Here is a 14,308-nt window from a genome sequence, read left to right on the forward strand (position 1 = left end):
ATGTATCTTTTTATGTATCCTTTTACAATGTATCTCTTTACAATGTATCTTTTTATGTATCCTTTTATAATGTATCGTTTTACATCTGTTTGGAGGCTGTAGACGCTCTACACAGTGCTGAAACAAACCCGAATTTTTCTCCCATTGACTTTAATGGTGTTCGAATTCAATGTTCGACCACCCGAATTTTTGTGCTATATTCGGCCGAACAGCTGCCGAATCGAATAGTGAGCTATTCGACCAACACTACTGTTTAATAGCAAAGAATATGGTTAACAACGTGTAAAAGATATATCATGGGCTACCAAAAATACTCCTGAGGATAAAGAATTCAATGCATATCCAATGCAAATGATGTGAACAGCTCAGGTGCCTTATCTGTAAAATGGAAGATCACTCATACACATATAAATACATTTAGTTGGGTGAGAATACAGTTAGAAACCATTTACTTCATTACTTATGAATGATTTGCCTTTGCAAAAAAATACTGGACTGCATTTTTATACTGGGGATGTTACCATTCATATTCCATCTGTGACATTTTGAGCTATGTGGAAGTCATCCAGCTGGAGAAAATAGGTTTATGTCTGGGTAAATGTAGTCAAATCTATGTCTTCCCAGCATTTTAACAAATAAACTTTTTATATACCATGTAGCTTTACAATGCCTATTGACTAATGAAATTCAGTACATCTTCCCAGTATGCAAATAGTTTTGGCTACTTCAGCAGCTTATGAATAAAGTCATTGGATGCATTTTGACAGTTATCTCAAGGAGTGTTATAGTGTAACTCTCCTGAGTCAAAGCTCATTGCCAAAAATATGCCATGAAAGAAAACAAAATGGCAAAAATGTAATCATGCCTAGCCATCTATGAAAATGATTCATTTCCCTATTGTGGCTCTTGTAATACATTCTGGATTGGTATTCTTTCTTTGAACTCCACTTCTCACAAGAGATCTTCTAATTCATGACATTAAATATATCCTTGGACATCCATGCATTGCTGCTTAGTTTGGTCAAATAGAACTAATTACTTAGAGTATACTCATGCAACAACAAGCACTTGGATAACAAGGATAACATTATTATCCTAATGTTATAGCAATATACACCCTTACCTCACACAGTATAACAAAAATGTTGTTATAGGTTTTATGAGAAATTTCTATTTGGGAATCAAAATTATTGCACGTGTAGGTGCCACGCAAGTGTAATGTGCACGTAAATGACTCAAATTTATGCCTATGCTGTATCATAAATGGCACTATTGAAGTTGCTCCTGAGCATATAGTCCCATCAGAGAAAATGTCTGCTCTCCTGCCATGGTTTCCTGCATTTTGATTTGTATTATTCTATTCACCTATACCTATATTACTACCTTTAATATAACTTATTAAATTACAGCACAATAGATCCTACCCTGATGTTTACCTGTACAGTATAATGCGTTGCCTGCAATTTCTAATTGATCAGATCTCTGCTTACAAACTTTTATTAGAAAGTTAAGATGCTGTTCAGGGTCTTATACAGTATTAGCACAGCAAGATCTCCGCAACTACTGCTATTTAACCAAAATGAACAAAGTTTTAGTGATCACTCACCTTATTAAGTAAATATTCCCTCTGGTAAGTGAATACCATCTACTCTATTTTTATAAATCAACCATGAGTAAATTTAAAGTAAGGTAAGATGTTCAGATTAGCATATTTACTCTTGGTCAAATATGTAGGTCAGTCTCTCTTTAGCAAGGTTTTGTGGAAACCCAGAGGTAGCAAGGGGTTCCTTGAGTAATCAGCAATTATGCACTTTTCTCTCTGATCCCCAAAGTGAGGAGTATTTTTACTATTGACCAAAGACCACCAGTGAAGAGGACCCTTTCCCTAATGACCACCAATGTTAGGAGGCATAGCTAATTCCCAGATCCCAATACATTTTCACAGCCTTCCATTTTGGGCCTTTGGTATTTTATTTGATTATTATTTTGTCCTGTCCTTATTCTTTTATTTATTTGTATGTCTCTACTTGCTGTTCATGCTAAAGTTCTATGGGCTGTATCATGCTGTTCATGCAAAAGTACCATATAGCTGGCTACTGTAATAATTATTGACGGTTCCCTGAGACATTAGTCTTATTTCAAGGGTTCCTCTGTTTTAAAAGGTTGAGAAAAACTGATTTAGATAGTAAAGTTAGAGAGTCAGCAGGAAAGCAGGGAACTAGACAATTCAGGAGATAAGCAATACTGCCACCATATTCTAGGAATTTAAGATGCCAGATAACCAGTGCAAAGGATAAATTCCAGGTTAAAACTATTTAGCTAAGTTTAAATAATAAATTATCACAGTTCTTTATTAATGGAATGAATATAAAACAATATAAGTTGTAAGGAATGCTGTATATTTTACATGATATGGTTTGGAAATGATTGCATTTTTTAATGATACAATCTTTTCTATCTTTTTTCTTGCTCCCTAAAGCAATGTCAATGATATTCACTCAGTCCTTGAAGTGACAGTTTACGATGAAGACCGGGACCGGAGTGCTGACTTCCTGGGCAAAGTTGCCATACCCTTACTGTCTGTAAGTCTCATTCACCTGCCATACATCTCAATGTTTCCCTCAACCAGTAAGGAGAAAAAAAATCACTGTTCAATGTCATTCAGTTTTCAACCAAGATAAAAAAATATTACACAGTCAGACGAAAAAAAAAAAAAGGAAAATAAATAAATAAAAAAAATTTAACACCCTCGGTCCACGACCATGTTGAATCCCACGGTAGTTAATTTCTCCTGACAGGCTCGGAGCTGGTAATGAACAGGTACTTGTCAGAATTGCCACAGTTGTTTTGGGCTCCCTGTCAGTTTCAGCAGCTGGGGGTCAAAGGTGACCGGGGTAGTGTATTCAGTAGAGACTGTGAGACAGACGGCTGTCATGTCTTTCTTCCCACAGATTCAAAATGGTGAACAGAAAGCCTACGTCTTGAAAAACAAGCAACTGACAGGGCCAACAAAGGGGGTCATCTATCTTGAAATAGATGTGATTTTCAATGCTGTAAGTCTTAACTTTGCCTTTTTTAAAAAAAAACAAAAAAACTCAGAACTGCTAAAGAGCACTGTTTCTTAAAAGCTTTTGTTACGGATCTATAAAGTCTGGGACTGTTATCCTTCATAATATTGAAATGCTGTGAAAGTGAAAAGACCGATACAGCCACTGCATGGCGCAGCCTCCCCACATATTGCTATGCAGCTGCTGTTACCAGCGGTGACACGGCTCCTGTTAAGTATGCATGCCTGCTGCCCTCCCTTTTTATAATACATTTATGTCCTTTATACGATTTGCTTTTGTGAAATTTCAATCAGGGTGCATGTGCCGGTCACAGATTACAATTAAGGCAGGAAAATTGATCACTTGTATAAGTTGTCTTCTAACTAACATATATTATGTGCAGGTAAAAGCCAGCTTGGCTACGCTTATACCAAAAGAACAGAAATATGTGGAGGAAGAACCCAGACTTTCCAAACAGGTAAACAAGCTATAAACATGTAACAGTAATGGTCACAAGCCTCCCTTGTTCATTGTCCTATCAATAAAGTTTTGTTGAACAAAAAAGCACAGTTGCATACTTATGGAACCCCTGAAGGTAATAAAATTGACAAAAAAAATACTTAGCAACCTATATGATATCTATATTTTCTAATCCTGAAATAAATAGAACCCATTCCAGTGTGCAACACACAGACTTATTTTTTGTGCATTTTATAAATAATCTCCATTGTATCATAAACTCAAAATTTTCACATTAATTTAAACTCTCCTTTTGGCAAATACAAAATAATGATTTAAATACAATTTTGAGAACTGTTTAAAGAACAGCTATAAAAAATTATCTTTTGGACTGTAACCTATCAACAATAGTTCAGGATTTACAGAGTTTAAATCTGCATTGGTTTCTATTAATAAGGCTACTTTTTGCAAATGTGTAAAAACATAATAGCAATAAGAATGAGATGAAGCAAATCACGAGGGAGCAGAGCTTCCTAATACCATGCTGACAATGTACCTCAATCATAACTTAAATTATGCTTGTCTCAGACTGCGTAAATAACAAAATTGTATGGGACCATCTGATGCTAGGGGGTTGGGAGGTTGTCATAAGGACAAATATCCTCCTGGGAAGACCAGGTTTGCAATAACTAGGATGATCTCAGAGGGAAAAGCAAAGTGCACAATGATATATTTGATTCTGAAACATTTGCAGGTTTTGTTTGAAATATGTAATTTATAAATTCAAGTAGTAAAAATGCCCTTTTTATGCTTTTTATTTAAGATAATTAAATATACCATGGAACATAGTAGTGACTTCTACTGGGTTTTATTATATATGGCCTATAAACCGCCTTGGCGTTATATTCTAATTCAAATGTGGGTGAAAATAGCAAAATGGGGTTATGGATTGTCAATAATTTACTAGATTGTTAGAGTGAAAGAGGTTTCTATCTGTATATAGCCATCAATTCAGACAGCCTTATTCAATAAAAAATAAAATGTGCCCAGACTAATGAAGGAAAACATTTATTCCTTTCAATCGGCAAAAGAGTTTTAAAACGCTTGACCTGTTAAGCTGCTTGTACGATGAAGTAATTCATTTTCAAAGATCTCAAAAAGAAAAAACCTCTGAAGTCTTGTTTCATTCAGTTTCTAACAGCTAGGAACACTCGCTGTGCGTTTACATTAGATGGCTGGAAAGCTGCCAAGATTCTGGTGCACTGGAAAGGGAAAAAAGGCTAAAAGAGCAGTGTCTATGCTGTGTGCATTGAAGATTAATTTTTCCACAATGCCTATATCTACAGAAGTGAATGGGGCCTGTTTTATATACTTTTGCTGCCTGTTCAGAATATGCAAATACTTTAGTGTCCATAGTCTTTGCATAGATTCATATTTAATGACCATTATCCTGAACATGTGAAGATAAATGATTAGTACTTCTGGTGATTGTAGTCAGTAGTTTAATTGTTTTTTTTTTACTTTTACAAATCACTCTATGATATTGTTTATACTCACTGTCCAGCAAACTGACAGTAACTGAGATTGGGAAACAAGGTAACATTGCCAGATGTACTTACAGCTGTAACTTGTCCCAACCCATGTCATTGTTTCTAACCAGGTCGGTTTGTATGTGATCACTGAAAAGTGCAGGTAGAAGATTGGTGAAGAAGGATCTGTATGAATATTCTCGTTAGTGTATGAACATATAATCGTTAGTCATTAGTTTTTCAACTATATTTATTGCAAGTGTGTACCTAGCTTTAGTCACCAGTGAATCTGACATTTAGCAAGCATTCTCTGGTGGAGATTCCGTCACCCCCTATATCTGTAAACACATACAATATTTTTCACTATAGACTATTCTAAATGTCAGATCTAGTTCTTTATTAATAGACTCCTTTTATAGGGCACATTCTCATTAAGTACGAAGTAGTGAGGGGGCAGGCACAGACAGCACTGGATTTTTCATCACTGTAGTATGTAGTAACACAAGCTTTGGGTCCTTTACTCGTATCTTCCTGTTTCCACAATGGTTGCTGGTTTTGCTGGTTGTAAACTGGCTTAGAATTGTATCAATACATAGGAAGGGAAAAGTTGGTAGCTAAGTAAAAAGCCCAAGGAAGCTGCCTTTTGCCATTTGCCGCATATAAGGATAAGTCTACTATACCTGATAATAAAGCTAGCCTGGGCACAAGCATAAAATGTTTCTGGACGTCAGCCATTGGGCTACATTTACCTTCTGTGTACAATGCAAGTTAACAAGGTAATTTATTTATAAAGGTATTTAGTAATTTCATCAACTTAACTTTTTTTTTAATTTCTTAAATATCTATTATATCAGGATACCAAAATTCTCTGATAATCAGACTTTGTATAACACATATGATAATATTTTAGATAATGAGGGGCAAGGAATCCCTTACAGAGATAATTGCCACTAAGACATTGTGAATGTGCTGAAACACAGTATGGGTGTTCGAGGTGTCTAGAACACTGCAAAGACAGGCATCAGAGGTATATCACAGTAGGACTCAACTAATATGTATGTAAGTGCTCAGTAAACATATTCTTTGTTTTGGCCAAAAATCAGACCTAAACCATACATTATTGCATGCATTCCTTCAAGACATTTATATGAATGGGCCGTAAACCTGTGTGCTTTTGTGTTGAAGATTAAGAATGAGAAACATGCCCATTCACGTATATGACCTATTGAAACGCATGTGATAATGGTTGCGTTCCTGCAGCCATTCAGTAAAGTGCATACAACACTTTTTTGTGATACCATGCTATTCATTTTTAATGGCGCCCCAAAACACCTTAAGAGCACATTCCGCTGCACTACAAGGCAACACACTATAGTGTGTTGCTTGAATAGCCCATATCTATTTATGGGCAGCTGTGGAGCACTGAGCAGACCGTTTTAAATGAATAGACTGCCCTGATGCAGCACAGGGTAATGCAATAGATGAACCACCCACATGTGCTGAAACAGAGTATATTTCTGAATGGGCCCTGAAATATAATCTGTTGTGCGGGCAGTAACTCATTACAAGCTCACAGTAAATATTACCATAATTTATTTAATTGGTAGCCATGGAATGTGCAGCACAATCAGTCCAACTAGCCTATGTACAGTAGCCTACGTGCAATGAAATTATACCATTTTTTCCAACCCTAATTATAAAGTTATGAAAAGGTAAAATGAATGACACATTAGATTTCTTAAAAATCTTGCCTTTCTGTCATTTTTAAACTGGGGTTATTTCAGATTGTGATGCTTAACACAATATTAACGCATATATATTGATGAATATGTTAGTAAAGTGCATGCATTTTTGCTTCTCACTTATTTGTATATATATATTTTTGTTTTTTTGCTATGATATTGTAGATCGCTTTAACTTTTTATACTTCTGTAAATGCCCTGTTAGTTTATTTATAGGAGCACTTACATGCTTTTCACTATATCAGAGTTACACATTTATAGGTACATTTGTGTTTTTTGTCTTGCTCTAACTGTCACATTTTACACCACATCCTCTCATGCTGCATTATTTGCACAGCATGCCATCACATCCCAAATTGCTTTCCCTGCATGTTCATCAGCATTAATAAGATTTGCAACACAGAGATATTGCTAATATATTAATTATAAATGCTTTCCTGCTTTATGACATTGGAAGCGTTATAGAAGACACTCTTCTTGTCATAACTGTTTGGAAAGCATGAAATGGTTGTGCTTTATTAGTTTTTGGAAGGCAGAGTACTGTGAAGATGTATTTTAGTTATTTACATGGAATAAGAATCACATATGAAATATTCTTGATGATTCAGCTCTAAACAAACTTGTATATAATGTGTTATGGGCATTTAGTAAATGAAGACAGGAAGCACAGCATAACATATGCAAATATATTAACACAAGAACAGGGAGTAAGACAGAATTCTCATCTTTGTCCTGATTAGTGATCATTCAATTTGGAAAATTCAGGCAAATTGTTGATTTACCTAAATATTTTAGTCATTCAGTTTAGCAATCCATGCAGTCAATTAATTTATGTATTTATTTTGAATTGCTTAATTTGTTTTTTTTTACTCCTCCATCACTAGTCTTGTATATCAGTGTATCAGGAAACCCACCAAAATGTTTCACTTAGGCTCAAGCAATGTTATAATCCATCCCTGTGTAGGAAGGTGAATCAGACATTTTGCCAAAGGGAGTAATGCAATGTACTATGTGTATTTTACTGCTTGATCAGGTCTGCCTAATAATTCCTACATCCTTGGTCGGCTATCGACAGTTTCCATGATTATAAATGACTTGGCTCACATTCAACTAATACACCTTGTTACATAAAACTTGAGGCCTCACCTCTTAATCACTCATTACAGCTGTTGGCTCCAAACTCAAAACTGTTAGGGAAGACCTGTTAATCATAACACTATAGAAGGAGAAACATGGGTGGCTTGGACAAGATTTCGAATTTTGGTACCTCTCACTTCCCCAAATTCTAATTACTTTTTAAGGGGGAAAATGGTATACACATACTTAGTATGCACATTTTTATCGGCATCTCTTGAAAACCTGGTCTAAATACTTCCACTTTCTGACCAATCACTCTAATTGAAGAAAGTCCCCTCCCACAGTTAGTGGAAGAGGCCAACCAAGGTTCTTGATTTCTGGCATTCTGACTTCAGTTAAAAAAGCCACTTGTGCATAACTTTTTTTTCAATACATTTTTATTGAGGTTTTTCATATTTTAAACAATGCAAAACATTGATCGAGTCACAACATCCAAAGTGAACAAATAGTAATATGCAGTAACATATACATAGGAAACACATAGCCTGGACATAGGAGCAGATGGTGACAACATCAAAAAAGCCAACAAGTTTTATACCCACATTTAAAAGAAGAGAAAGAAAAAACAAAAGGATGGGTATAGGACATAGGCAAGGTTAAAGCAAGGGAAGGGTGGATAGGGATCCCTTTTCTCAGATGGTTATCACATATGACTGTAAGCCCATCGAGCTAATCCAGTAATCATAGGTGTAATAACCTAGTATCAAGGTTTGTCGGATGGGAGTCTTGTGTTATTGCGGTCATCCTTCCAGGATCATGGTATCGGTGTCCTTGGATACTACAGCTGCAAAATTCAGTGAGGGTTTCTTCCAAGGGGAAGCTATCCTCTGTCTTGCGGCTAAAAAATAAAAGGAGGCCAATTTGAGAGGATGGCTACGTAGGGTAAAATATAGCTTTTACTTTTGGAACTGAACTTCAGAAATTCAAAATTATATTGTGTTGATGTTCCTGGCTGTATCTGTGCACCTATCCACACAACCAGGACCTTTGGATGTCACATGGTCACATGAGATTGACCCTCCCACTGAGAGGGAATAGCTTTAATACCGTGTACAAGCATACCTGGCCCATAAAACAGATATTCTGCCACCACTTTGCTTCCAAACATTGTATTCACTTAATAACAGGTTTTGTTGGGGTTTAAACTGTAACTACATATACAGTACTAAGCTATAACCAAATGACCTTAGCATACAAGTCTGTCTAACTCCAGTGGGGAACATGAAGTCTTTGCATATTATATGCAGATTTGAAAAGATTTTGTATGAACACATAAAATTGGTTGGACTCAACTCATTGTAATGATACCATTATGCTACTTCTTGTGACATAATATTGGTATAATTAGGTAGGTTAAAATGCATTACATTAAATTGCAAATAAGCAGACAATAGTCATTTTCTGGCCACACATTTATACAAAATTAAATCTTTTGCTTTGGACACAAAACAGACTCAAAGATTCATGCTAACACATTTGCATGCAAACTGCTCATTAATATACAACTGCTTTGTTAAATGTCCTCCAGTGCAGTCCTCCATATTGAAATCAATAGGTAAAAGAAATCAATATATGTATGTGAGGAGTTACAGAGAGGGGTGGGTGGAGTTCTGTAGTCTTGCAGGGGGAGCTTACAAAGATTAAAGGGATTTCAAAGTCAATGTGTTATCACTTCAGACAGGAAATTACTGGGTTTTTGGCAGAACAAAGGAGATTTTATTTTTTTTGCATTTATTTATTTTGCTCAAACATACACTGCCAAACAAAATAAAGTACATCTTGTAAAGTCTAACATTCGTAGGGGGTTTCTTATCTGGGGTTAACAACAGCAATTGGCTGTCAATTTTTATTCATTCACTTTTACCAACAAGATGTCATTAGATGGGAATGTGTGCTCTACCTTTTTGACGTTAAGATTAAAGCCTGACTTTTGGGTTCTTACAGGCAGATTTTTTAAAAGGTTTGCAGCATTCTGGCACGTAATGGGTTATAAAGGAATTTGTATTTGTCCCAGAACTGTCACATCTCACTCATTTCTGTCCTTGAACTTGGGCAATTAAGGGAGCCAACAAGGTGGAAGGAAGCAACTTTCAAATCTGCCCCGAGCAAGGTGTTCCATAGTTTGCACCTGCTGAGAATGTGATAGACAGCAATCTTTTGCAAATCATTTTATACCATCCATCTCCAACATGAAGTAAAATCATAATTTAAAAGCATAAGTCAATTAAATTTAAAAATTAGTAAGGACTGATAAAAAAACCCTGTAAAATGTGAAAAAGAAAGAACAAATGTTGTAGTCTGCCCTTACAATCTAGTGCATTGCATTCATGCATATTTTGTCATGACATTTTGTAATTTGTCCTAAACAACTTCAACTTAAAATAAATATTAAATATTAATATTCTTTAAATAAATCAATTTATTGCGTAGAATATATGTAAATAATTGGATTCTTGTTTCTGCTTCCTATGTCCACTCATTGGTTTACTGAAATCATCCACAGAATAACAATAATGTTTCATAATTTAGGTGCTCTTTATTTCATCAGTGGAAAAATTATTAAATAAATTAGTAATTGTTTTTTTTGAAATTCACAATTACTCTGTAGCTGAAAATGGAGATGCCACCCACTTACCTGCAGAAGGTTTAAGTGTGTTTGCTCCATTTGAATGCATACCTATGCTTAATGGAAATACTTCTGCATTTCTCCTCCATTCTCCACCATGTGGATTGTTTCGTGATGGGCGAAAATGGGCAAGACAATTTTTGCGAGTGAAAGAAAGAACACATCATGCTTGGTGCTATTGTATATTAATAGAGAGATCATTTCCAGTCACTTATGGAGCCAACTGTGTTTTACCTAAGGTCTCTCAATAACCCTGATCAAGCCTGATTGGGGAAAACAATCTAAAATGTCTACCTTGTGGCAGTTTATGCCCTCAGCACCTCTCTTCTCTTTTTCATGCTCTCAAACATGCAATCACAATCTCTTACGTTTTGGCACCCCCAGCACCATTCTTCCCTTTACCGATCAAATGTATGAACATGAAGCTTTTCCCAGTTTGAGGTTGTATGTAGGTCTTTGGTTGGAAAATGTATTTGTATATGTGTACATCTCCATCTTCAAAGTAGATAATTTATATTTTGTACTATTTATAATGGCATTATCTATTGGTAGCCAAAAAAGTGCACAGAGAAAGTTAATTCCCAAAAAGTTGGATAGGTATTTTGCCTGCTTTCTTCTGTTGATTACACAGCTCAACAAAAAAAAAGTTTTACTTGCCAAGGATTTTTCAATATATTTAGTGTATTTCAGGTCTGCTGAATCCAGAAATGACATCAGCTTTATTTAATTGGCTCTAGTTCTTGTGATACAGGAATCAGAATAGACAATTTTACCAACAACAAATGTTAACACAGCATATTATTATCATTCTTTGTTTACACCAATGTTTTGCATTTTATATAATAAATGTAGCATTTTTTTCGTGAATCCTTCATTTGCCTTCTTTTTCGTACATTTTCTATTTTTACAGAAATATGAGTTCTTGAAGAAGAAGTTTAAATGATCCAAATGTATTTTGCTACATTTGTGGTAAATTTTCTCAGCAAAAACAGAGAGGAAACATTACAGAATTTGTGAACCAAGCATATCTTGCATATTTTGGTAATAAACTTGGGGACCAAGATAAGTATTGAGCTCCCCATATGGTATGCCAAACTTGTGTAGAGTGTCTACATCAGTGGAAAAATGGAAAACTGAAAAGTTTGAAATTTGTTGTACCTATGGTTTGACGAGAGCACAAAAATCATCATAATGATTGTTTTTTTTTGTGCTGTGAATGTAAAAGGTTTCCATCATTACAAGAAAAACAAGTGGGAGTACCCTGATTTGGAATCTGCGAAACGACCTGTGCTGATGTTCCCATACCAGTGTTCAGTACACTTCCTGATATTCCTGTATCCCTCATGGAATAAATACAGGATTTGGAGTGTAATCCAGGAGTTAGCAGTGGAAGTGAATACAAAGGAAGTGTTTCATCAAACCAGCAGTTTTCCCAAGAAGAGCTCAATGATTTAATATGTGACCTTAGTCTGTCTGAACTTTTGACATCCAGGCAAAAAGAAAAGAACTGTTTGAGACTGGAAGTGAAAATACCGGTTTATAGGACAAGAGAGGTGACACTCCAACCATATTTCAGTGAAGATGGAGACTTTGTGTACTGTTGTAACGTCCCTGGACTACTAGCCTACATGGGAGTACCAGAATACTGAGCAGAAGACTGGCAGCATTCATAGACAGTTCCACTCGAAGTTTGAAATCTGTTTTACTGCATAATGGCAACTGCTATGCATCAATTCCAATTTGTCACTGAAATTGTCTTACAAAAGCTTTGCTATCTGTTATGCAAACGGGTGTGGACCCACTGTGCCACTGACCGGGTATACTGCAGAGGGGCGTGACTAAGCAGCTACCAGGTCTTCGCTAGAGCCTCTGAGGGTGAGGATAGGCTTGGGCTGCGGGGTAGCTGCCAGGTGCCACTCCAGAGCAATCCCCAGGCCAGTGGCAGCTGACCACAGAAATCAGGAAACAAGGATACAGGGCCAGGACCAGGCGGCAAACAGGCAAAGTCCAAAAACGTATTCCCAAGTTCAGGGTCAGGCAGCAAACAGGCCAAAAACGAAGGCAAGGTCCGGTACACAGCAAAGCAAACAGACAAAACCTTAGAACTGAGAGTAATGCAGGTAAGCCAGAGATTGCTCAGGCAACTTCCTGTAATGGGAGGTGCCTTTAAATACCTGCAGGACATGAGCCATAGGCTGTAGGAAACAGAGGGTGTGTGTGTGTTACCTCAGAGACACACTCACGCCAGCTCACACACCAGAGCAAGTCTCAGCATGAAAGAAACACTGACATGGAACATAGGTAGTGGGTGACCTGAGAGATAGGACCCGGCGCCCGTGCCTGCGATTAGGAGCAGCGGCGCCGGCACGTCCTGCAATGCTAACACTATCATAAACACCAATGGTCCAAATAATGGTCCATATATGTTGAATTAAAAATGGTGAACTTCCTACTTCCGACAGCAAAGTGGATACACAAAGTACCCATGTTGCATCTGATTGTGGGATATTAGAGCAAAGCAGGATTATTGGAAAAAAGTGACATGGCCTCCAAGGGAAAACATGGAAAAAGGTGCAGCGAACATCATTAACGAGCCATTGGTTGACTAAGAAAACATCATTCTCCCTCCACTACACATAAAGTTGGGATTATTGAAGCAAACTGTCAGAGCTCTGAACAAGGACATTGATTGCTTCAAATACATTTGTAGATTCTTCCCTGGATTGAGTACTGAAAAATTAAAAGCAGGAATCCTTAACGGACCCCAGATTCAGAAACTGATAAATGATTCAAATTTCCCAAGTTACATGACTGATACTGAAGCTTCTGCCTAGCACAGCTATGTCATGGTTGTCAAGAACGTCTTGGGTAACCATAAAGCACAAAATTATGAAGAACTGGTTCAAAACTTGCTCTTAAACTTAAAAAATTTGGATGCTACTATGAGCATAAAGGTACACTATCTTCAAAGCCATTTGCAAAAAAATTCTATAAAACCTTGGCGATTTCATTGAGGAACAAGGGGAGAGGTTCCATCAAGATATAAAGGTGATGGAAGAACGGTATCAAGGCAGATCAGATAGACACATGATGGCAGACTACTGCGGGAGCCTTCAACGTGATTATTCTGATCATCAGCATAAAAGGAAATCATAAAAACGAGTATTTCAATGACTTGATGGGTTCTGTAAATATACTGAATTTAGAATATGATTACTATTTCAAAAATGTAATTTTGTATACATAGGCATATCTAGTTTAATTTTGCTTAGTTTTCATGTTTCATTAGCTTTCTATGAGGTTAATATTGAGGTCATTATTTCAAAAACTAGAGCCAATCCAGCAAATTCATAACCATATTTGGAATCTGTAAATCAAACATAAAATGACTTTAATCTGTTTGGAAAAAAAAATGTTTGTTGATCAGTGTCATCAATGATCATTTTGGTCTCATGAATGCTGCAGCCATTGTGTGTATCACCTAATTTCCTTCAACCTAAGCTAAGTATTTTCTCATCTGAAACATATTTATTAATGTTTAGCCAACTGCTTTATTTATTGAAGTTATTTTGCTCCAGGATATTACTCAATTGTTTTCCTGTTTCGTCTCTACATTTTAAAATAATAAAATGCAAAGATTACTTAAAGAGACTAAGGCTAGGTACACACGTGCAATAGTTCTCATACAATAATCGGCTCAGGGCCAATATCGTACGAGAATCTTGCATGTGTACAGTGCTCGTCATCCATCGTCCAAACGACAGTCCT

The 14,308-nt window shown here is 36.4% G+C and overlaps 1 protein-coding gene across 2 annotated transcripts in view; it reads left to right on the forward strand.

Annotated features, from left to right (window-relative positions):
* The window catches only part of MCTP1 (multiple C2 and transmembrane domain containing 1), a 374,168-nt gene that overhangs the window by 218,730 nt on the left and 141,130 nt on the right, over window positions 1–14,308 (forward strand). For both annotated transcript variants that reach the window (XM_072416147.1, XM_072416146.1), the window contains 3 exons: window positions 2,480–2,582; window positions 2,952–3,053; window positions 3,451–3,525. In XM_072416147.1, the coding sequence (XP_072272248.1) occupies window positions 2,480–2,582; window positions 2,952–3,053; window positions 3,451–3,525 (280 nt within the window). The remainder of the gene's footprint in view (window positions 1–2,479; window positions 2,583–2,951; window positions 3,054–3,450; window positions 3,526–14,308) is intronic.

Source organism: Pyxicephalus adspersus, chromosome 6, assembly GCF_032062135.1.
Source record: "Pyxicephalus adspersus chromosome 6, UCB_Pads_2.0, whole genome shotgun sequence".
In the NCBI taxonomy this organism is placed as follows: Eukaryota; Metazoa; Chordata; class Amphibia; order Anura; family Pyxicephalidae; genus Pyxicephalus; species Pyxicephalus adspersus.